Below are 24697 nucleotides of genomic sequence, written 5' to 3'. Positions count from 1 at the left end.
AAATAAGAATAAATTAACTTTCAATTAGTGCCTACAGTTTTGACGTTTTTTCTAAGTACTGGCCTAGTTGTGCTTGCGGGGGTTGAGCTCCAGCTCTTTGGTCCCGTGATGTAGGTCGTCTGTGGTCCCGATGTGGGTCCATCGGTATAACCAGTTACTAGGACTAATACGTCCAAGTTTTAAACGGAATATATCAGATCTTTAAAAATGCGATGTTGATATTTACTTGTTTGTGTTACAAGAATAACACAGATTAACTGTATTCACCTAGTTGTATTCACCTAGTTGTGTTTGCAGGGGATGAGCTCTGCTCTTTCGGCCCGCCTCTCAACTGTCAATCAACTGTTTCTACTACTTTTTTTTCCTACACACACACACACACACACACACACACACACACACACACACACACACACACACACACACACACACACACACACACACACAACAGGTACCTGTTGATTGACGGTTGAGAGGCGGGACCAAAGAGCCAGAGCTCAACCCCCGCAAACACAACTAGGTGAGTACACACACACACACACACACCAGGAAGCAGCCCGTGACAGCTGACTAACTCCCAAGTACCTATTTACTGCTAGGTAACAGGGGCATAGGGTTAAAGAAACTCTGCCCATCGTTTCTCGCCGGCGCCCGGGATCGAACCAGGGACCACAGGATCACGTACCCAGCGTGCTGTCCGCTCGGCCACCGGCTCCCCCCCCCCCAACACACACACACACAGTAGAGCAAGTAGTCAGAATTAAAGCACCGTAAAATTTACGCTTTTTATGCATCGGCCTGCAAAGGTAAGATGGGTTGTTAGGGTTGGTGTGTGTTTGGGTAAGGCAGAACGGTTATTTACTTTTACGGGGGCGGCAAATGGAGAGAATCCGGGCTGTTTATTATGGCCGTCAGGAGCTACTTCTGTTTAATTGTTTCTACCGTGAGATGTCTGTCTGCTGCCTCGCTAATATGACCAATGAGGCACGCCCTTGACAGGGATCACCAGCCAATCAGGCACGCGTACGGCTTCCTCTCCACCAATCGCGGCTCGGCCCGTTGGTTGAGCGGCCATAGACCCAGAGCCCATGGCAATGCATTGTAAATGTAAAATGTATATTTATCTCCGTTTTTTGTAAACATGAGGACTCTTTTATGTCGTGGGGAAATATATTATGAAGGGATAAATAAGCTTATTAAGGATAATGTATCGTAGTGTGGATATAAACAAATAATGATGTGTTTAAGGAGACTATGTATTCCCGAAGAGACCACTGGTGTGTGAAACATTGGGGGGGTGGGAGGGCGCGGCGCGCGTGGGTGGCAGCGGGCGGCAGTGGGCGGCACAAGACCTCCGCCACCAGGACCACGCCGCCCTGCCTTCCTCCAGTCACGCTCCCAACACCTGTTGAGGCACCGCCACCTGTCCAGGCCTCTGCGTCGGTAGCTGCTGCAGCCTCGCCACGGCAGTCGCCGCTGAGCCCTCGCGAGGTTGAAGACCTTCTTCTCGTCCTCCTTCCAGAGGTCAGTTCCCTCTCCCTATGGTTCTTGTTACTCTGAAAGCTGTTCGAACTTGTCTCAAATTTCTATATGCAATGCGTGTGGCTAAGGTTTTTATTTCCATTTGTTTCAGATTCTCCTGTCCTCAGCGCGAGCGAGGACCACGAGACAGACGAAAACAAAAGGTTTCGATCTCCATCGGAGCTCGCAGAGACCGTCCCATCGTCTCAGATACCCTTCCAGGAGACAGGAGAGATGAGCGGGTCTGGTAAAGGGTTCCTGGGCCTGTGGCTCTACAAGACTGGTGAAGAGTGGATGCTCAAGGATCCTCTTAGAGTGAGTACTGTCTTGGAGCGAGTACATTCCCCCTCCCCCTTCCCTTTCCTGATCTTCAGTCTTCCCATCCGGGGTAAATGATGCCTGCGCTTTGTTACGGAGATCAGTTGAATATTCAGTTAAGGCATTACGTTAATTAATAGGGTTACTGTTCACATTGTTCGATGGGTAACTGTTAACAACTGCTGGGGTTAGCAGTATCGTGTATGGAGTTCCTCAGTCTCCTCCATCACATCCTGTCTAAGTATTGTAATTTATCGTGAAAATTTTATCTGAATCGAGTTAAAATCTGCGTTAATTTTCTAAAGTAGTTATTACTAACGGATGTTTTTCTTCCTCTGACAGAACTTTAATTTTGATAAAATGTATTTTCGTTCATATTGTTTTTTAATGAAATTTAATACCAAAAAACTCGATTGATATTAATTGTTAAATCGGGTCCAGTGAGCCCCGTCCGCGGTACTATCACTCAGGGAGTGCACAATGTCTTGGACTCTAGTTCGATCCCTCCGGCTGTGGCTTGACCAAGGCAAGCCAGGATTAAGACATTCTCACGAATGATGAAGATTAAGCCACCCACGAGTCGTTCTCCCGTGAAGCAGAGGATTATATATGTAAACGTTGATTCCTGAACTTCTTTTACATTTTCAAATATATTAAACCGATTTGTATTATCAACGTAAGCAATCTAAGGCGTGAGATTTAATATCATCATGTGTAGGACGCGCTGGTGTGTGTGTTTGTACTCGCAAAGTTGTGCTTGCGGGGGTTGAGCTTCGGCTCTTTGGTCCCGCCTCTCGACTGTCAATCAACTGGTGTACAGATTCCTGAGCCTACTGGGCTCTATCATATCTACATTTTAAACTGTGTATGGAGTCAGCCTCCACCACATCACTGCCTAATGCATTCCATCTGTTAATTGCTCTGACACTCAGAGCTCTTTCTAACCTCCGTGTGGCTCATTTGGGTACTCAGTTTCCACCTGCGTCCCCTTGTTCGTGTACCACGGGAACACCTGTGTCCCCCGTGGTACGTGTGTGTGTGTATATGTGAGAGACTGAGGTAAAGGGAAGGGAACCATCAGGAGAAAGCGCCAAGCTATTAAGACTATATAGCACTCAGATGAGATCAGGATCAGAGATTTTCGTCCTCACATTTGTCTGGCTTGATTTCGTCTCACGTTTCGAACCTTCGCCTTTGACTAGAAGCTTTTTAACCCTTGGGGGCGGGGGGGGGGGGTTCTTGATAATTGTAAACTCGCAATTGTCGTCTGCTTTCCTCTTTCCACAGTGTGGAGACAGAATGCTGTATCGAAAAGGTTCAGAGAATCAGTCTTGTTGCACGTCTCTGAATGTTCCCTTGTTTTGTTATTTTATGTTAGGAAGCCTTTATTTAGGCGCATACACTGTCTGATACAAGTTGCATACACCGTTTTGAAGGAGTCTTTTTCTAGGTTCCTGAAAACGATCCTAACAAACAGTTTTGCATAGACATCAGATGTTATTCTGGTTAGGTGCATCTCGTGTCAGGTTTGAGATTATGTCGATCCCAGATCATTCGACACCTGTCTCCTTGTTAAGCTTCCTTTCATGCGAACTTTACAATTTTCAGATTTAAACTCTAATAGCCATCACATTGATATTTCTCAAGCCGACGTGTGGTTCGTATACCCTACTCGTCCTTGCCACTTAAGAGAGCGCCTCTTGGGGTGAACACTGGAGGCCGTGGGCGCCTCTTGGGTCACATGGTTTTGTTAACATTTCAGTCTTTGAAATTTTCTATATAATGAACATTATTAATTATCCATCTGTTTAAGGACACGGTTCTCTGGTATAATTTTTACCTGGAAAGACAATGGTCATATAATTGGTCCATCTTAATGTGAGTGTATATGTAAAGTTTCTGAAGAACAGTTCTGTTCAGGATAATATTCGATGAACTCAGATCTGTGTTACTTAATGGTAGAATGTGACTTTGATACCGGCCCATGCCAAACAGTGATACTTTAAATTAATTTTTGCTTTTTGAAAGCGATTACGTGTAGTTAAAATGCCTAATATTCCTGAAAATTCACTGTAGGACAATAGAGCTTAATCGAAGAGCAGTTTCAGCTTAAACTGGGAAAGAATTGTAGTTTTGAATTAATGAGACAGATTTAAACTGTAATTCTTTGATTCTTGACTTAATGTGTTATTCACTCCAAATAATATTTACACTTGATTGACAAGAAGTTGTGTCTATGTTGACTGAGAACAGATTATCTATTTGAGTCAGACCAAATTAGATTCGTTTGAGGCTGAAAATGTGTACATTTCAGTGTGAGACTGTTTGGGTCTACTCGTGAACTATTCAAAGGACTCCTTGGAGTGGACATTTGCGTCAAACTCCGTGTAAATATAATAGTATAGTCTATGGTAGGTCCCTTTACCTCCTTGTAAATAAGCCCAAACTCGGCTAATTCCCGATATATTTTAGGTATATTCCAAATGTAAACATACGTTCATATATGTATTGTCTGCTCAAGTAGTTACACTGAACATATCAAAAGTTGTGAACCATGTACTGAATACTCGCTGGGCTAATCGAGGCTTATCTATTTCGCCATCGTGGCTAACAGTATTTTTAAAACCACACAATTAGTGCCCATATATATATATATATATATATATATATATATATATATATATATATATATATATATATATATATATATATATGTTAATTATTTGGGAAAGAGAACACGTCTATTTTTATAGCATCGGTTTATATTATTGCAAATATGCTGAGGTCATTGTCCTCAATGTTTTCATTAATGTAGTCCCCTTTATTTGTTAGTCCGTCAGTATTGCTATACCAGATGTTAAGCTCTCATTTATTTTGTATCCCTCCAATGCCAACCTCGGCTTGCGAACATCATTGTTTCGATTGGGAGGGGGCGGAAATGGATTGGGTTGGGCTTATTGAATAAATCAGTGATAAGTAGGAGCAGCAAGGTTCTTTGTCTACGAGGCAAAAAGGAGGAGACTGAAGAAGGGATGGTTCTGGGGCTCGAACTGTGAGTGTTTGAGGAGAGGACTCGATGTTTCATGTAAGAAGCCAGGGGGCAGGAGTATGACTGGGGTACATGGGAGAGGATGAAAGAATTTAAGGGCGAGTTGAAAAGTCAGAGTGGAATAAATTATGGATATAAGACTAGGGGAAAAACACGCCCAGGAACGTGAGGAGGAGAGACATAATATATGCTGCTCCTCTATTGGTGCTAGAGATCCAACTACCTTATAACTGAGTAATCCCTCTCCTCCTTCTGTCTGACTGTCTCTCTCTCTCTCTCTCTCTCTCTCTCTCTCTCTCTCTCTCTCTCTCTCTCTCTCTCTCTCTCTCTCTCTCTCTCTCTCTCTCTCTCTCTCTCTCCCCGTCCCCCCCTGCACTAATGCATTGTTGATGTAAGTCAGTGATGGATCCTCCTTATGTGTAACTCACAATAGACCAGTTGTTGTTTAGAGAGTGAGGGATGGAGGGAAATACAGATTCGTGGAGGAATGAGGGAATATGATGGAAATAAGATGAAGTAACGGACGAAAGGTGTATAATTAGAGAGAATGAAGGAGGGAAGGGAAGAGTGCAATGGAGGAGGAGGAGGAGGGGGGGGGGGGGGTAGCTGGCTGCTAATGTTTCTGGTAGTTACCTAAACTATTCTGTGTTCGTCTGTTTCTCTCTCTCTCTCTCTCTCTCTCTCTGTCACTCGCAGACATGTGTGCTTTTATGCCTAAGCGGGATATTAGATTGATACCACAGCATTTTTTCAATAGATTATTGGTAAAGACTATTCTCAAGACACAAATTTTAAATACACAAAGCTATTAGCTCTTGAACACCGCCTTTCTAACCAAACTATCTTATTTTTTTATATATAATGACTTTTACATTTATCATATATTTCTGACACGCACACATAGACATCCCCAGGATGCAGCCTATGTCAGCTGTCTAACTCCCAGGTATCTATTTACTGGTAGGTGAGCAAAGGCATTAAGTGAAAGAAATTCTGCTCATTTTTTTTCTGGCTCGACTAGAAATCGAACCCATGCCCTTAAGACTACGACCCCACAGTGCTGTCCACTCGGCTGCGAGGACCGTGTATTTGTGTACTCATCTAATTGTGCTGGCGAGGGTTGAGCTTCGGCTCTTTGGTCCCGCCTCCCAACCATCATTCAACAAGTGTACATGCAGGTTCCTGAGCCTATTGGGCTCTATCATATCTACATTCGAAATTGCGTATAGAGTCAGCCTCCACCTCATCACTTCCTAATGCTTTCCATTTGTCAACTACACTTACACTATAACAATTCTTTCTCGTGTCTTTATGGCTCGTTTGGACACTCATTTTCCACCTGTGTTTCCTAGTGCGTGTGCCCCTGGTTTTAAATAAACTGTATTTCTCAATCCTATCAATACCTTTCAGAATCTTGTATGTTGTGATCATGTCCCTCCTAGCTCTTCTGTCTTCTAGCGACGTGAGGTTTAATTCCCGTAGTCTTTCCTCATAGTTCATGCCCCACAATTCGGGCACAATTTTGATGGCAAACCTCTGACCCATCTCCAATTTAGTTTTATGCTTGGCAGGAGATGGACTCCATGCTGGAGTTGCATACTCCAGGATTGGCCTGACATACGTGGTATACAAAGTTTTGAATGATTCCTTACACAAGTTTCTAAAGGCCGTTCTTATGTTGGTCAACCTGACATATGCCGCTGATGTTATCCTCTTGATATATGGGCTTCGGGGAACATGTCTGGCGTGATATCAACCCCGAAGTCTCTCTCCGATTCCATAAGAGTTTCTTCTCCGAAATGATACCTTGTATCTGGCCTCCTGTTCCCTACACCCGTCTTCATTACATCTTTTTATTGTGAATTGTTTGAGTGTGTGTATGTATGTGTGTGTGTGTGTGTGTATGTATGTATGTGTGTTTGTGTGTGCGCGCACGCGCAACCGCTCGCACTACACTCTCAATAAACCTCGTCGCCCATAAGGACATTAAACCTTCTTGAGAAAAGTAACTCCCAAAATCCGTTATTAAATGAATGCTCACTCATCATGGCTCCCCCTCACACTTCATGAAGATAAATATCCTCTCACATGTAAGAAATAAATCCTTCACACATTTTTATTTATGGGATGCTACATATTCCACCTCTCTTGCGACAAGAACGAAATAATATTAGAAAAAAATTAATTCACACGGTCCCTTTGCACCTCATAAAACACTAATGTGAGGAAAGTATCTAACACGATCACATAGAATCTTCCTCCGATCAAGTCATTCCTCTCGTGAACGTATTCCTCAAAATTCATTAAATTTTATTACTTCTTGAAACACATGTACGGGGAAAATAAGTTTTGGGTCATTTTCTTCTTTGAGGAATTATTCCCCCCTGACCATTGTCTTATAACACTGGGAATAATTATGAAGGTAGTATAACATCCGAAAAATATTGAGGAGTCCACCTCGCTAGTCGCCCCGTCAGGAGGACCCAATTGCCTCCGTAGGGAGGGCCCTGTAGTCGCTTGGAGGGAGGACCTAATCACTAAATATTCAGGCACCCTCTTACCTCTTCACCAGACCTTACCCTAGGCTGCTTGAACATGTCTACAACGGCTTGCCGTGAGTTTAATTTATTGCACCATCCGACACAGCGACAGTGTCCTCTCATTGCTCGCTGGCGTCGCCGGTCTCACGAGAGCTGTCTCAGTTAATGAAACGCGCGTTGCCGAAACCGTAGACTGTCTTTACTGTTTAATCTTTGCTCTCGTGACGGTTCGAGGTATTTTGAATATAGTTTTTAATGTCACAGGCCTTCGATACTCAACGATTATAAATTTCCGATTACATCCAAGTACTTTATTCCACTGTTCATCATCAGTCGTACAGTTCACTCTGGTCAGTGACTTCCACAATGACTCTTGAATGTAATACAAGACTAATTTCAGAGCTACGGAGCTCTGAAATTACAGTCTTTTGTAATCTCGGAGTTCCAAAGTACACCCTGAATGCACCAGCTTGTTCTTCGACGGTACTGTGTCTGTCTTGCTTGGGGGTCCACTGTGTCTCGCAATATTTACGTCTTGCCCAGTTCTCCTCATGTTCACAGTTCGCTAAATGCTATTTGAAGTGCGGGAAGACACGACGTTTTCGAAGCATCCACAGAGGTTCCTTGCAGGAGTGGGAAACGGCGGCCTCTGAACGATACTGCGACACAGGCAAAGTTAGAGATGAATTTGTGTCTAGAATTATACATTAATGAATAGTGAACGTCAAGAACCTGAATTGAAATGCGTTGAAAATCCATTTTTACATCATATGTTTGACTAGTGCTAAAGTATAAGGTCCCCAGCAAGAAGCAAAGATATATGTATAAACATAAGTATATGCAACAGTAAACTGGACTACCACTCAAGCGGGTTGAAACTAGGCCGCTGGGATGGGAGGCCAATAATAGGTCACCTTACCAACGATAGCATCGCAAGTATTGGAAGATGGTGAGACCTGCTGGCAGCCAATACCTCGCTACAGTCGTGAAGATGAGAGCACAGTTTTCATCGATCCTTGGAGCATGCCGGGCACATGGATGGAGATATTTTTATATATCTATATTTTTAATATCAAATGTCTGTGCGTCTCTCTTACTTTCTGTCCAAGGTTGTAGGTCAGACGTTTAGGGCAATTTAGGGCAGTGTGACTAGTGGGCGTGAAGGAACGGTCACTGGGGAGGCGGTCGAGGTCAGCCAGAATGCCCATGAAACCATTGGAGATAAAATGTTTAGGGGTCAAGTCCGCGAAGTTTATTATCCGTTTCATCATTTTTATATTTAGTAAAGACCCACCCTCAATATTTCGCCTACAGGAAGACATGCCAGAACTCGTGTTCTGTTGGCAGATTTTCACTTTTGGGGGTCGACCCGCGCACCGCCGGGTACCACGTCTAATATATGCATAAAAATAATACACATATATTGCATGATTATTATTGGTAGCTTGTGTTTACCCAATGTGTAAACACAACAACAAATGTGGCAGACAAAAGTAGCCTTGTGGACATAATAACCCAGGATGGACAACGGTTAATCTGACCAGTGTTGAGAGGGTTGAGTGCCCCCATTCTTTCCTGTTGGTAGATTAATTGGCACTTGACTCGGACAGGTAAGCTATGGGACGGGCGGGAAGAGGAACGAAAAGATATGAAGAGGAGGAACGGGAAGAGAAAATGGTAAAATAAATGATAATGGAAAGGAAAAGTGGGAAAGGAGAGGGGGGGGGGGGAGAAAGAGAAGGAGCAGTAAGAGGCAGAAAGAAACACTAAAAGGGAGAGGGAGAAAGAGATAGGGGCAGAAAAAAATGGAGAGGAGAAAGAGAGAGATAAAAGAGAAAGGGGGGGGGGAGACGTAATTTGACCCTTAATGTATTTATTTGTTTTTTTCCTCGACAGATTGCGCAGAAATGTGAAGGACGGATGATTGATGTGTTTGTGGATGAATGGGATGGTTGAGAATTGATCTGGAGACGGACGGATCAATGCGAGGGATGAAAAATGTATTTGATGTATAGCCGAGAAAATTGAAAATTATTATTTAGGTGAATAGATGGATTGAAAATGTACGTTAGTGTATAGATGGATGAGAAGGATGACGAGTCATTTGTGCGTAAGTTGATGGATGTGCTGTTGTCATCTCTTCTTGCAGTGGTAAATATTTACTGGTAATGACACTTGGCTCGTACGAAGGAATGCATTTTCCACCATATTCTATAATATAATTTGTCACTACCCTCTTACCTGACGCTTGACAGTTTGAAAGGTGATATTTGACGAACTCCTGGGTGACACTTGAGGGGGTTCCTGGGTGACACTTTAGGGGGGGGGGTTCCTGGGTGACACAGGGGCCCCTGGCTTCTATACTCCGGGGCCCCTGGCTTCTATACTCCGGGGCCCCTGGCATTATACTCCGGGGACCCTGGCTTCTATACTCCGAGGCCCCTGGCTTCTATACTCCGGGGCCCCTGGCTTCTATACTCCGGGGCTCCTGGCTTCTATACTCCGAGGCCCTTGGCTTCTATACTCCGGGGCCCCTGGCATTTATACTCCGGGGCCCTGGCTTCAATACTCCGGGGGCCCCTGGCTTCTATACTCCGGGGCCCTGACTTCAATACTCCGGGGCCCTGGCTTCTATACTCCTTGGGCCCCTGGCTTCTTTATTGGACCCTCTAACCCAGTCTTGTAACTCAGCCAGACAATAAACTACTAAAACCTTCTTCCTAAAGTCTTTGGCCACCACGACACGAGGAAAGAAGAGAGTCAATTAAAAGCATTGGACACCACACTAGTTGGTGGTAATCCACTTAGGACCACAGAGGCGGGAGATCGAACCCTCTTCACTGTGATTGGAATTCCGTATTCTTCTGATGTGTTGACCAGCTGCTGTGACTATACGTCATTGTAAACGGTGCAGTGGACTGCAAAAGAGAGAGTTTGAAATGTTATTTTATTGTATTGTGGAAAGTTTTGTGTTAATTGATGGACGTCCGCGTGCTATTATCTTGAACTATATGACTGATATAGCGTCAGAAGTTTTCTGTCTAAAATCATTGTTTGGTTTTGTGTTGGAGGGGGGGGGGGGGGGAGGGGGCGGTCCGAGTTACGAAATTACATTGACAGTGATAGCGGAGGACGGCAGAAATAAGAACTTTTAAAAAGTTCTAAATATTGGTGTCTGTTGTTATCATTATCTGAAGTTGACGATCTACCCGGATAGCTTTAGTATCGACTTGCATTTGGGTCACATATGTTAAATTTTATCTTTTCCGCCGATTGATGAATGTTTATGTAACTAGAGTGGTTCACTTTACTCCTTAATACCTGGTTCCTGCTGAATGTTTCTCTTGTTGTGACTTTCAACAAGACTTCTCTCTCCTTCTCTGACTTTCTGCTCAACGACCACCTTCCTGCGCTCACTTTCTGAACGCCCAACGAACTCGTTCATTGCGTGAACGTTCTTGTATGTGCTCTCACTCGCCTTCCTCGAGGGCCTCTTGCCTGCGGAGGTAAGGTAAGGTCATTATCAGGAGAAAGCGTCAGGTCATTACCACTATGTAACACTTGGGCAAGGATCAGGATAAGGGTTTGGGTATGGGACGGAATGGTGAACGACCACTCTCCCTTATGGGATGCGCCATGGTGTAGATAATGCGACTCTGTTACACATTCCTGATAAATTCTGCTGACTTACCAATGTCTTGCAAACTGTCGTCATACTCTACCTTTTGCATTTCTCAATTACAAATAAAATTTGTATTTTTTATTATTTTGTGACTTTCATAAGTGATAGTTATCTTGGTGTTTGAATTCATCCATATATTATTTGAAATTTTAAACTGAACTAATCAGCCTTGAACCATTACGAATAGACCAATCACAAGAGCCCTGGTCATGTCTTCCAATCAAGGAAATGGAGAACGAATGATATTTATCTTTAGTTCGCTGCCGACACCCATGCTGAAGCCCTGCTCGTAGAGGACCTGAATATTTCCTGGATGTTGTAGTGACTGGAATCCAGGAAGACTTGCGTCCCATGTAACACGTACGCCCAGAGTGACCCTCGTCAGGGGGTAGTAATGCGACAGAAAGCAGAGCTGCCCAAGTTATCAAGAAACATATTCTGGTGAACGTACCCCCTTAGGAGGGCGCTGTGTAGCTCTTGGTCCATCACCGCCCTGGGGATGGACATGTCTTGAGTCTTACAACTCCTCGGTGGCTGTATTCCTGAGACCTTCAGGTGGGGCGAGTGTCTACTGCAGGACGCACTCTGCCAGCCAAAGACCCTTCAAGGAGGGTGCCCTAGTACGTACTCTGCGGCCTAAACACTCTCAAGAAAGGCGAGAGCCTACACCTTGATATTTAGGCAGCTGAGCACGTCTTTGGGCACCTTTCCTGAGGGTCTTTGGCTTGCCGAGTGCGTCCTGCAGTAGACACTCGACGCCCCTCCTATGGGTCTCAGGACTGCAGGGTAGACCGTCGCTGTAGGATCCGAGCACAAGTTTGTGATTCAATTTCAAGGATGAAGGAGGTAATTTGTCGGCCGTCCTGGGAAGCCAACTTAGTTTAGTGGCTTTTAAGCGATTATAGTGTATGCTGCAATTGATTCGCCTGTATAACTGTAGAGTATACTGCAGCAATAGACTGACTTGTATGCTGCGATGGATTATCTTGTATAATTCCGGACCAGCTACGGTGTCAAATATATATCTTACATTTAATTAAGCTGGGCTATCTATTGACTTATGGGAATTTTACACGCTGATATCTATGCTTGTGTCTGTGGGTGAGGACCTGATCGACTCGGGCATAAGGTCGACACAGGTGGCCACCATCTCCCGAGCAACTTCTTACACCCTTCTAGTATTTACACGAAATATATACCAAGAGGTTAAATTGGCTTAAGATGTATTAAACTGGCTTATGTATACATTAAGGTCTAGTTTAATACACTAGATCTTGTGTATTAGATGTACGTTAATTAGTGTAATCCTTCTTAAAATGTATTACATCTGGTGTACGGATGTGATGATGGATTAAACTAAAACAATAGCACTTGTAGCCAGGATACACTGGGTGAACACTGTGTGTAAACGTTGTATATTTTTAAGATGTAACTATCCAACACGTATAATAATTGCACAAACAACCAATAATCAAACACAAGACAAAAACCAAAATAGGAGGAAGGGCCACCAAACAGGGGAGGAAGGGCCACCAAACAGGGGAGGAAGGGCCACCAAACAGGGGAGGAAGGGCCACCAAACAGGGGAGGGAGGGTCACCAAACAGGGGAGGGAGGGTCACCAAACAGGGGAGGGAGGGTCACCAAACAGGGGAGGGAGGGCCACCAAACAGGGGAGGAAGGGCCACCAAACAGGGGGAGGAAGAGTCACCAAACAGGGGGAGGAAGAGCCACCAAACAGGGGGATGGAGGGACACCAAACAGGGGGATGGAGGGACACCAAACAGGGGGAGGGAAGGACACCAAACAGGGGGAGGGAGAGACACCAAACAGGGGGAGGGAGGGACACCAAACAGGGGAAGGGAGGCCACCAAACAGGGAAAGGGAGGCCACCAAACAGGGGAGGGAGGGCCACCAAACAGGGGAAGGGAGGCCACTAAACAGGGGAGGGAGGGCCACCAAACAAGGGAGGGAGGGCCACCAAACAGGGGAGGGAGGGCCACCAAACAGGGGAGGGAGGGCCACCAAACAGGGGAGGGAGGGCCACCAAACAGGGGAGGAAGGGCCACCAAACAGGGGAAGGGAGGCCACCAAACAGGGGAGGGAGGGCCACCAAACAGGGGGAGGGAGGCCACCAAACAGGGGGAGGGAAGGCCACCAAACAGGGGAGGAAGGGCCACCAAACAGGGGAGGGAGGGCCACCAAACAGGGGAAGGGAGGGCCACCAAACAGGGGAAGGGAGGCCACCAAACAATAAACAGAGAGGTCACGTGGGATCAATAGTCCAATGCTTATGCCTGTTCCCTGTCAGAGACTGTATCTGGGCCCAGTCCAATCCTGTTAACGGGAGAGTGGAACCGTTGGGGCGGTTGGGATTATTGGGGGAGGTGGGAGGGGTGAGGGGCACGGATGGTGGAGGAGGGAGGGGTGATGGGGGTGGTTGGGGGGGGGATACGTGACTGAGGGAGAGGGATGGTGGAGGTTAGTGACGTTGAAGGGGGAAGGTCGGGAGTAGATGGTAGACGGGGCAGTGTGAAAGGGTCGAGAAGAGCGTGTAGAGAGTAATGACAGGAAGAAAGAGGGGAAGGCAATAGAGAGAGAGAGAGAGAGAGAGAGAGAGAGAGAGAGAGAGAGAGAGAGAGAGAGAGAGAGAGAGAGAGAGAGAGAGAGTGGTAACACAGAAAAAAGTTGGATTAGTTCGATGGTGAGGTGAGTGCCAGGGTCTTGTTAGGTGGCACTGGCTGCGGGGTCACAGGCGGCCCTCACACTAGGTCATTATGTTCACCTTGTATAGGTCCCTGGAGAGCCAAGACTCCAGGAGGAGGAGGAGGGGGAAGGAAATTGGATAAAGATGATAGGGACAAACAAGCCGGAGTTAGGAAGCACCAGGGGAGGGAGGTCAATATGTGCTTCATATGCAGTTTCTTGTTCCCTTATCGAGGACTCCGTAGGCCGACGTCTGACCGCATATAGGACGCAAGCCACAATAGTTGCCCCATCCATCTGTTGAGGGTGAATAAAGGAATTAGGTGTAAGGAAACGTGCCTAAACGCTTCGTTCTACACAAGAATCGAACCCGGGCCCTCCCCTCACTCTCACACTAGCCCTTCCATCACCCTTCACACTGGCTCTCCCCCTCACTCTCAATCAATATTTGCTTTAATAATATCAGCTTTGTAAAAGAATGTAAACTGCATACAGTTCAGCACTCGCAGGACGAGTGGTCACGGGAAACTACACCGCTGGGTTTCGAACCATCAGCAAAAATGGCACGAGAGAATTTTACTGAAATATCGCTGGAAAAAATGCTATATAAAATTAAGAAAGATAAAGGGAATGATGTTGTTCATCAAGGATATTAAAGGTGAATAATTGCGGGGTTGTACATGGGGTGGGGGGGGGGGGGGAATATTGTGAAGAATACATGAACACACATCTGTGTCACGTGTGTCACTCCTCGATAAGCCTCCTTAACCACTTCGAAACGCAATTTCATCATAAGTTATATATTGTTATCTATATAAAAAGATAGTATGTCCAAGGCTGGAGGCCACGTGCTTGGGGCTAGCTCAATTTCTCCAGATGAATCATGGTGGGCGGTGTGGGAGTGTTATAGACTAGGCGGAGGTCGGCCCCACTGCCGCACTTTAAGAAGTATCAGGATCTATAGCGACCCCCGTGCGATTTTTATAGTGTGATCTGACATCAGGGGGTTGTATTTTCCGTTTAGTTTTGATACTCCTGGGCATTAGGTATAAATATTCGTATTTAGTTCGTCCCATCTCTAGGGAAGAAAACCTGGTTCTATCAATCCCAGGGTAGCAACAGTCTGAACAAATCCACAAGGGCCGTGACGAGGATTCGAACCTGCGTCCGGGAGCATCCCAGACACTGCCTTAATCGACCGAGCTACGACAGGCCCTTGTGGATTTGTTCATTTGATGCATCACGTTAGTGTGATCTCTGTGTGTAGCAACAGTGTCCTTTAACGACCCGAAATGCGTAAAATTGAAAGTGGTTTTGCCTATTCCAGAAGCGTTGTCTCTAGAGCACCCAAATTTTAACGTTGTAACCAACAGCAATAAAACTGCTGTACATTAAATGAGAGGAAAGGTTGCTGGTCAAAATAATCTCCACGCTCAGCTGCATAAATAAAATGGCCACCATCTTAATAACGGCGCAGGTGTCCTCCACGTTGTTGCGTTATGTGCACACATTTGGCCAGGCGAGGAGAGTATATTTAGGAGATAATTACAGTATTGTCCGCCATAGCTGGTGGGCGCTGGTGCTGGTGCTGCTGTAGTGTTGTGCTGCTTCAGAACACGGAGGTGGCCGGCTGCCTCAGGCGGCACCAAAACAAAAGAGTTTGGCCCCGGGACGCTGAAGTGGGGCGGCCCGGCAAGCTAAACTGATGGGGGCATTGTGGAGGGCAGAGTGGGGGTGTGGGCGGGGAGTGGGGTGGTGTGGGCGGGGAGAATTGAGAGGGTTGGAGAGGGCTGGTATATTAGGGTTTGTGTTTATATATATATAAAACTTTTTAAAGTTCCTTTTGTTATACACATTAATTCATTTATATTTTTCAACTTTTTTTTTACATTTCTCTTCGTCGTGGAAATGTCTGCTCCATGGGATTAACCGTCTCATCATTCCCTGTAAACTTTCATGTGAACTTGTGTCCATTCCATATTTTAGAGATCAAAACCGAACTATGTAATCTAAATGGGGTGTAACATAGCTGAAATTAAGCATATGAATAACATTATATGTTTTATTACTCGTTAAGAATTCAGGAATCCCATTTAGTTATTTTCGAACACATACATTCATATCTTGGCTTAAGATCACTACTAATCGTGACACCCAGAACCATTTCCCATTGAGCTTGTACAATGTCCAGTTGATGTCTGGTAACGTAGTGATCGTCCTCTTGGCCCAGGACACAACATCCATCACCAGCGAATTGCAACTACCAATCTTTCGTCCGTTTTAAAGGTCTATCGTTATGTCCTAAATTGGCAGGGTAGAGTGTGGGGGAGAGTGGGGGAGAGTGGGGGAGTGTGGGGGAGTTGGGGAGAGAGGGAATGTGGGGGAGTGTGAGGGAGAGTGGGGGAGTTGGGGAGAGGGGAAGTGTGTGGGAAAGGGGGAGAGGGGGAGTGTGGGGGGGTAAGGCAGAGGAAAGTAATGTGTGAGGGAATGTAATTTTTATTTTTTTTACCACAGACGTGGCCACACATTTACAATGCTAACCAACATATATACATTTTATACTGTCCTCCATGGACAGGGTTAGAGATCTGATAAACATATAGTTCAGTCATTTATATCACAATCAACCACACACAAGGTTATTGTAGTGCTTATAAAAGGCTAATCTAACCTACATACATAAATCCACAGATTTACGTCTGTCCCACATAAACAGTGTTCGATGGGAATATAATGACTGCCACTACATGAATTATTTCAATTTTGCAATATTTTATTTACATTATGACAATAAATAAAATTAATCTTATTTCGAATTGTGTATTAACGTGTTTTGTGGGGTGGCCAAGATCCATGTTTATAGAAGAGTCCAAGGAGAGAGAGAGAGAGAACTGAGACTGAGACTACCTCATTGTCTGTCAAGTGGTTTCCTTAGCTTTTCTCTCATTACCACAGAGATCCGTTTACTCGTGTGGGCGAGTGATGCAGGTAACTTCGTCTGTATGTTGATTCACCTCTCAAGTGTTGAACAAGATATGTAATGCACTCATATCCTGAATTATTTCACTCCTTCCATTCTTGTGCTACGTAGCCTTCCCGGTTTGGTGCCGTCTTTTGATAATTACTTACTTACTCCTTCCATTCAAAACATCTTCATTTTCATTGATACCATAAAGTTATCATTTTGTTTGACATTAATTTTCCCCGTAGAGTCAGTAGTAATTATTTATATTGGGCCCTGCTCACTGGGGGGCATTTTAATAATCGTCTTCTGTTATAACAGAATTTGAATTCCCTTTGGATGTGCAATTACCATTTTATTCAGCATTTTCCCGTGTGTGTGTGTGTGTGTGTATATATACATATCTATATATATATATATATATATATATATATATATATATATATATATATATATATATATATATATATATATAATAATAATAATAATAATAATATAGTACTCCCCTCTCCACCCTTACGACGAGGGGAAATGTAGGGGAGGAAGGGAGGGCATACAGAGCAGGGAGGGGGGGAGGGGAGGAGAGCTCAATGGAACCAAAAATAAAAATTACTCATACAAATATATATTATTAACTTGGCCTGGTAAAGTATTAACAACATCTTACAAGTTTACATTAATGTGAAAACTGCAGCACATTCTGGAGAGGAATGGAAACATAAGAGAGGGGAGGGGGGGGAGGTAATGGGATGGAGAGCAGGAGAGGAGACTGAAGAGGATGAGAGGATGCTTGATGAGGCCATTCTGCTCAAGCTGGGCCCCGGGGGGATTGGGGGGGGGGTGTCGCAATGCTCGGGGGCGGGGCTCTGAGCACTATACTTGGGACGGGGCCAGGGTTACAATGCTTGGAGCAGGACCAGCGTCACTATGCTCGGGGCGGGGCCAGGGTTACAATGCTTGGAGCAGGACCAGCGTCACTATGCTCGGGGCGGGGCCAGCGTCACTATGCTCGGGGCGGGGCCAGCGTCACTATGCTCGGGGCGGGGCCAGCGTTACTATGCTCGGGGCAGGGCCAGCGTTACTATGCTCGGGGCGGGGCCAGCGTCACTATGCTCGGGGCGGGGCCAGCGTCACTATGCTCGGGGCGGGGCCAGCGTTACTATGCTCGGGGCGGGGCCAGCGTTACTATGCTCGGGGCGGGGCCAGCGTCACTATGCTCTGGGCGGGGCCAGCGTCACTATGCTCGGGGCGGGGCCAGCGTTACTATGCTCTGGGCGGGGCCAGCGTCACTATGCTCTGGGCGGGGCCAGCGTCACTATGCTCGGGGCGGGGCCAGCGTTACTATGCTCTGGGCGGGGCCAGCGTCACTATGCTCTGGGCGGGGCCAGCGTTACTATGCTCGTGACTGTTACAATGACATCAGTCTGAGCCTAATGTGGAGGGGAGGAGGGGCGGGGCGCCAAAGGCAGCTCAGAGCGGTCACGGAGACCCTACAATGTAGGGAAGAGGAGGGGTGAGAGGCAAGACATGGAGGATGAGGGAGGAGACAAGTGAAGGGTAGGTGGAGGAGGGGAGAGAAAAAGAGAAGGAATGATAGGAGATGGAAGAGAATGGAGAACGGGGTAAGAGGATGGAAGAGGATGTAAAAGGGCTTCCTGCAAGTTGGGGTTTGGGAGAGGAGAATGTAAATTGATTATTAAAGACGATGAAACGAACAGAAACGTCGCAAAAAAAACAGAAACTTGACACTGTGTGTGTGTGTGTGTGTGTGTGTGTGTGTGTGTGTGTGTGTGTGTGTGTGTGTGTTGGAGAGAAAAGTGTGCTTGCGAAAGGTGGTAAGAATAATGAGGATGTGAGAGATAGTGAGGTAAGAAGGGGGGGGGGGGGTATGTGTAGTGGTGAGGAAGAGAAGGCTGTGTGTGTGAAAGGGAATGTGAAGGAGAGGCGTAAGGGAAGTCTTGAATATAGACCGAATATAGAAACCTAGTGTCGATAAGAGCCGCCGTCCAAGTCGTCAATATCTGTCATTTCCTGTCCCCACCTGCGGCACGACACCACCCTCAGCCACCACCAGGACTCTTAGGAGTGTTGTGTGTGTCTAGATGCACGCCGTCCGCCAGCCATACTCGTCCTAATGGCGTGTGAGAATGGTCCAGGACGGACCGAAACGTCGTCGTCGTCCCTTCACTTTCTAGTGTGTAGTCTGGTCAACATACTCGTCCTAGCTGCGAGGGTCACCATCGACACGTTGGTAAAGGTTAATGTATTGTGTAACCAAAAGCAATATGTCCTCAAGTATAAAGAAGTATAAGTGTGTATTAGTGCTAACAGTTAGACCTAGGATAGGTTAGGTTAGGTGTCTTGATTTTGTGGGCAATTATTTGTATATAGGTATGCAGGTATGAATGTTAAGAGGCGTGATTGGTTCACAGGAAGAGACTGAAGCATTCTTCATGAAAAGTTGAAACGTAATCAGTTACAGGTTGTGTGTGTGTGTGTGTGAAGCAAAATATCCTTTATAAAGACAGGGATTTGATAACAGAATTAATGATCGTTTGGCAGTTGATTTTGAGTGCGCTCTCTTAGACGAGTATTACGAAAGGTTCAAGATGAACTATCGTTAATAACTCGGTGAAACCACCGTGAAGATTGTAAATAAATCAGTGAGACGAACCATTGACAAAACCGCAGACAACAACCCCGAGGACCCCGTAAGCGAGGCCTCTTGCCACTCACTAACGAGCCTGAGGGACCTGCTTATCTCCCGTGAAGTGCGACCTTTGACCTCGGAGCGTCAACAGCTACGACTACGCCACGATAAACGACGGAACTTATGACTCTCAAGACGGCCAGAGGTGATTTGTCCTAAGTTACTCAAGCGTCGGGTGGCATCAACTTAAGTGACGCAATTGAGACTTGCCTCCTCCCCTAACCCCACCAACCCCCTCCACTACTCCCCTAACCGTGCCCCCTCACCCCCCCCCCCCCTCCATCCTTCACCCTCCAAACTGCACGTCAGGGTAATTGCCCTAAATTTCTTGGGTAGTTATTAACTACTTTTCAATACACTGGATACTAAAAACCTCTGTGACAACTAACACCGTGTAAAGTTATATGGCTGGTTTAGGGGGGGGAGGGAGGGGAGGTCGTGCGCAATCATGCCGCGGCGCAGCTGGTCAAGGCTTTATCCACGCCTCGGTCATCGTCGGAAGAAGAACAACCGGAGCATAGTGGGATAAATGTTTCTTAATTCCCTCGTCCCACTCTCCCCGAGCACCAACCAAGATAGCATAAACAAAACACAAAATTAATTAAGTTTTGAAAATGCTGACGTCGGTGTTCGAAGCTTCGGGCGAATATTCAACTTATCCTCCTGTTGAGATAGTTCTTTTTGTAACTATGTGAACCATCGTTCATAAATTGACGTAACGAACAATTAAATAGTAGAATTTGGTGCTATTTATTTTATAGTCTTATAAGAATTAATCTAAAAAAAAAATTAAATATTCCAAGGCCGAGTATAGTTCAGATATGAACTATATTAAGCCTTAACGTGTATTAGGCCTAGGTTTGTTAGGTTTTATTAGCAACATAAATACAAAACCTTTTCCAGATTGTCCAAAATCAGTAGTACCAAATTCTACTTTCTAATTGTCCATTACGTCAATATATGTATGATGCATTGTTACTATAAGAACTATCTAAACGGCAGCATGGGCTGGTGTACTCGCACACAGCCCCGCTCCTGTGCCAGGCAAGTCCACTTCGGGCTCACCATAGCCCGTGCTACTTGGAACGTTTTGTTCCCAGTAGCTGAATCAATAAGAAGAAGAAGCTGGTGTACTTGAGCGAGGTGGGCAGACTAAACAAAAGTGGGTAGTGGCTACACCGGCGAGGTCTGGCATAATCGCATCGTGAAAACTCGATTTCGGGCGGGAATTTATGGGCCATACTTCAGGAGGAGGAGCGCCGCCCCCTCAGGACTGATGCATTATTGAAACACTACGATGGGCTGCATGCAGCAATGGCTGCCTCCTTGCAGGCGATGAGTGACAGTAACGGGGCTGAAGATATAATGACAAACCACGCATCAGGAAGTGGAAAAAGATGGTTTCCGTCCGTCCTACACCAACGTCAAGGCATGTAACAGCTCATCATGGTTGCCTTCTTTAAATATATACAGAGCTGGTTTCAAAAAATATATTTTAAATTGGCTTTTAAGTTTAAAAATGAATTATTGAATTATGAATTTAACATTGAATGTTATCAAAAGCGTCTTTCTTACCTTGAACTGTTCCGTTTCTTAGGAAAGACTTTAGCGTATAAAATCTCTGTCAAAGTGGTACATGGGTCGGTAGAGCTATGTGGCCTCGCTTCTTACAAGGGCGGCGCTCAATCCCCGATAGTTAAAGTGACTGGACACTGTTCCCTCACTCAACCCTCATATTCTAGCTCCTGGTCCACAAACTCCCCTTCAAGTGCCTTAGTCATTCAAAGGTTAGCACTCTTCCTGGTAATTATCTTTCTTTACCTCTCCGTCAAAGCTTCCTTTACATGCTTCTTCATACTCGCCCCTTCCTCAATCTTACGTTCTTCTACTGTCTCTTGTCTGGCCGAGAGCATCTTACTCTCGATCACGACATGGTGGGGGGGGGGATGGTTACCTTACCTTGAGGTGATTTCGGGGCTCAGCGATCCAGCGGCCCGGTCGTCGACCAGGCCTCCTTTACCAGGGAATGGTTACCAGGGAATGCCTTGCCTTCCCTAACCAGGGGGATAGTTAGCCTGATGGATATTGATGGCTTTTTGGTTCCTTAACAAACGAGGTGGTGGTCACGTGTTTTTAGTCACTGAACGAAGACATCTGAGTCGTCTGAGGTAGATGTGAACCGCAGCAAGTACTGTCAAGATCACAATTTATGACGAACGACCATTGACCTCGGTGAGTTTACTTTGAGATTATCTCTGAGGAAAACAGAGAGGTTATATCTCTTCTCAGTAGAGTTCATGACTACTGACCTCTGACCTGTCCGCCTGAGCATATGATCAGCCACCTGTGACCTTACAAAGGTCAAAGGTTATGATCTCTGACCTCACCAAATTTGACATTTAGTAATTACTCTTTGCATAGCACTCCTAAATATCTTTAATTTTTTGCCTTTATTTCTATCACATTGTTTTACCACACCAGAGCCAAGCGTGATGTATTTAGTGTGTAAAGTTTGTTGAACTTCCCTCACAGTTGAAAAATGGTCGTACTATCACATTTGATTATGATGTTCTTTACCTAATCTAAATACGTATCTGTTTAATGTCTCTATGTATAGCAATGTATCCGCTTATGTATGTAGTTGTGTCTGTTGGTTGTGTACCTTGGCCAGGCCTAGAGGTAGGTCAAGCAGGCCGCTCGGCGGTGACACCTGTGGTGGAGACCTGTGGTGGTGACCTGTGGTGGAGACCTGTAGTGGTGACCTGTGGTGGTGACCTGTGGTGGAGACCTGTGGTGGAGACCTGTAGTGGTGACCTGTGGTGGTGACCTGTGGTGGAGACCTTTGGTGGTGACCTGTGGTGGAGACCTGTGGTGGAGACCTGTGGTGGAGACCTGTCGTGGTGATCTGTCGTGGTGACCTGTCGTGGCGACCTGTGGTGGAGACCTGTGGTGGTGACCTGTCGTGGTGACCTGTCGTGGTGACCTGCCGTGGCGACCTGTGGTGGAGACCTGTGGTGGTGACCTGTCGTGGCGACCTGTGGTGGTGACCTGTAGTGTTGACCTGTGGTGGTGACCTGTCGTGGTGACCTGTCGTGGTGACCTGTGGTGGAGACCTGTAGTGGTGACCTGTGGTGGAGACCTGTCGTGGTGACCTGTCGTGGCGACCTGTGGTGGTGACCTGTGGTGGCGACCTGTGGTGGAGACCTGTGGTGGAGACCTGTGGTGGTGACCTGTGGTGGTGACCTGTGGTGGTGACCTGTCGTGGCGACCTGTGGTGGAGACCTGTGGTGGTGACCTGTGGTGGAGACCTGTGATGGAGACCTGTGGTGGAGACCTGTGGTGGTGACCTGTGGTGGTGACCTGTGGTGGAGACCTGTCGTGGCGACCTGTGGTGGAGACCTGTGGTGGAGACCTGTGGTGGTGACCTGTGGTGGTGACCTGTCGTGGCGACCTGTGGTGGAGACCTGTGGTGGAGACCTGTGGTGGAGACCTGTGGTGGTGACCTGTGGTGGAGACCTGTGGTGGAGACCTGTGGTGGTGACCTGTGGTGGTGACCTGTGGTGGTGACCTGTGGTGGTGACCTGTGGTGGTGACCTGTGGTGGTGACCTGTCGGGCTCCTTCCCTGATGTTCTCCCGCTGTAGTTGGTCGTGTTGTTAGCGTCTTCAATTGTCTGTGTCTCGCTCTGTGCTCCTTGTCCCATCCCTAATCCTTATACTGAACCTTCCAAGTGCTATATAGTAGTGATGGTTAGGCGCTTTACCCTGATAATTCCGCCCATCACCCTTTGCACCCCCCCCCTCTCTCTCTCTCTCTCTCTCTCTCTCTCTCTCTCCCAAGCATTACTCACAGCCAAGGATAAAGCACAGATAAGCTGTACATTAAATATTTCAACCATAGTATCAGAACAAATATATTTCCCCCATTGTATATTCAGGACGTAATATTATACCGTATGTTTAAGACGCTATAAACCCTTTGTTTCGATGAGCCAATTAAAATTATTCTTTTTGAATGACCGTGCAACAGGGAGCAGCCGACTCGTCCCACGCAACAATAACAATCGCGCTTCTTAATGATCCCTCGGAAGGAAACTGTTATGGCCGAGTGTGGGTGAATTTGTTTATTTTTCATCGTGACGAAAGTTACGACCTGTCGAGGGGCTGTTTGGTGACCGTGAGGCCACACCTCTCCCGGCCCGAGAGCACACACACACACACACACACACACACACACACACACACACACTCACATACACACACACACAAACACACACACACACACACACGTACGTACGGACACTTATACCGGGCAAACACAACGTACCTCTAAGTATCAGGTAAGAAAGATCTCGGGGTTGACATAACGAATCTATCACATGAAGCCCACATATGGGAATCGCCTGTAGAAATCTGAATAAGAAATCCTTCAATATCTTGCATATCATTATATATGTCCGTCCAATCCTGGCGCGTGTGTGGCTTCAGCGATGAGAACCTTATCTAATTGATAGTATTTAATACATATGTTTAAATGTGCATGTGATCATCATTATAGAGGAGTCAAACGCGTTAAATTGCTAGTAACTTCGACGGCCCTTGCCTTCCTCCTTCAGAATAAGGAGGCCTAGGATGTGAATTCTTCGCCTGACTTCCTCCCACACTCGCCTCTCTCTCTCTCCCTCCCTCCTTCAGCCCCAGAAGGAGGCCGCCAAAGTGACGAGGTCTTCACCCGCGAGAACGCTGGCGTCGTCATCGACGTCGTCCTCGTCGTCCTCGTCGTCGGCGCCTGACAGCGGTGCTGGAGAGGTCTACCAGCCCTCTCAGAACTCCGTCGTCTTCAACCTCAAAAACCAAGTCGGAGGGCTGGCCAAGGCTCTGCAAGTCTTCCAGGTCAGCTCCACCACCGCCCTGGTCTCACGTTGACACATATTGTATGTTTATCTATCTACCTGGCGATTTATTGTTCTACCTATCGGTCTAACTTTATCTACTTAGCTGATGTGTGTACGTTTGTAATTGTATGTATTTAACACCTTGCTTCTTGACCCTGAAGCTACATGCAATGCAGCTTCATTCCCCTCACTCTAGTCCACGGACATACATTTCAGCTCTCTCTCTCTCTCTCTCTCTCTCTCTCTCTCTCTCTCTCTCTCTCTCTCTCTCTCTCTCTCTCTCTCTCTCTCTCTCTCTCTCTCTCTCTCTCTCTCTC

The 24697-nt window shown here is 46.2% G+C and overlaps 1 protein-coding gene across 1 annotated transcript in view; it reads left to right on the top strand.

The window, feature by feature from the left end:
* The first annotated feature begins 1202 nt into the window (after window positions 1-1202).
* The window catches only part of Trhn (tryptophan hydroxylase), a 46284-nt gene continuing 22789 nt past the window's right edge, over window positions 1203-24697 (top strand). The window contains exons 1-3 of the mRNA XM_045749591.2: window positions 1203-1524; window positions 1634-1836; window positions 24181-24378. Coding sequence (XP_045605547.2) covers window positions 1756-1836; window positions 24181-24378 — 279 coding nt within the window. The 5' untranslated portion in view covers window positions 1203-1524; window positions 1634-1755. The remainder of the gene's footprint in view (window positions 1525-1633; window positions 1837-24180; window positions 24379-24697) is intronic.

Source organism: Procambarus clarkii, chromosome 27 (assembly GCF_040958095.1).
Source record: "Procambarus clarkii isolate CNS0578487 chromosome 27, FALCON_Pclarkii_2.0, whole genome shotgun sequence".
NCBI lineage: Eukaryota > Metazoa > Arthropoda > Malacostraca > Decapoda > Cambaridae > Procambarus > Procambarus clarkii.
Note: the sequence above shows the minus strand (reverse complement) of the source record. Positions and strands in the feature narration are given on the sequence as shown.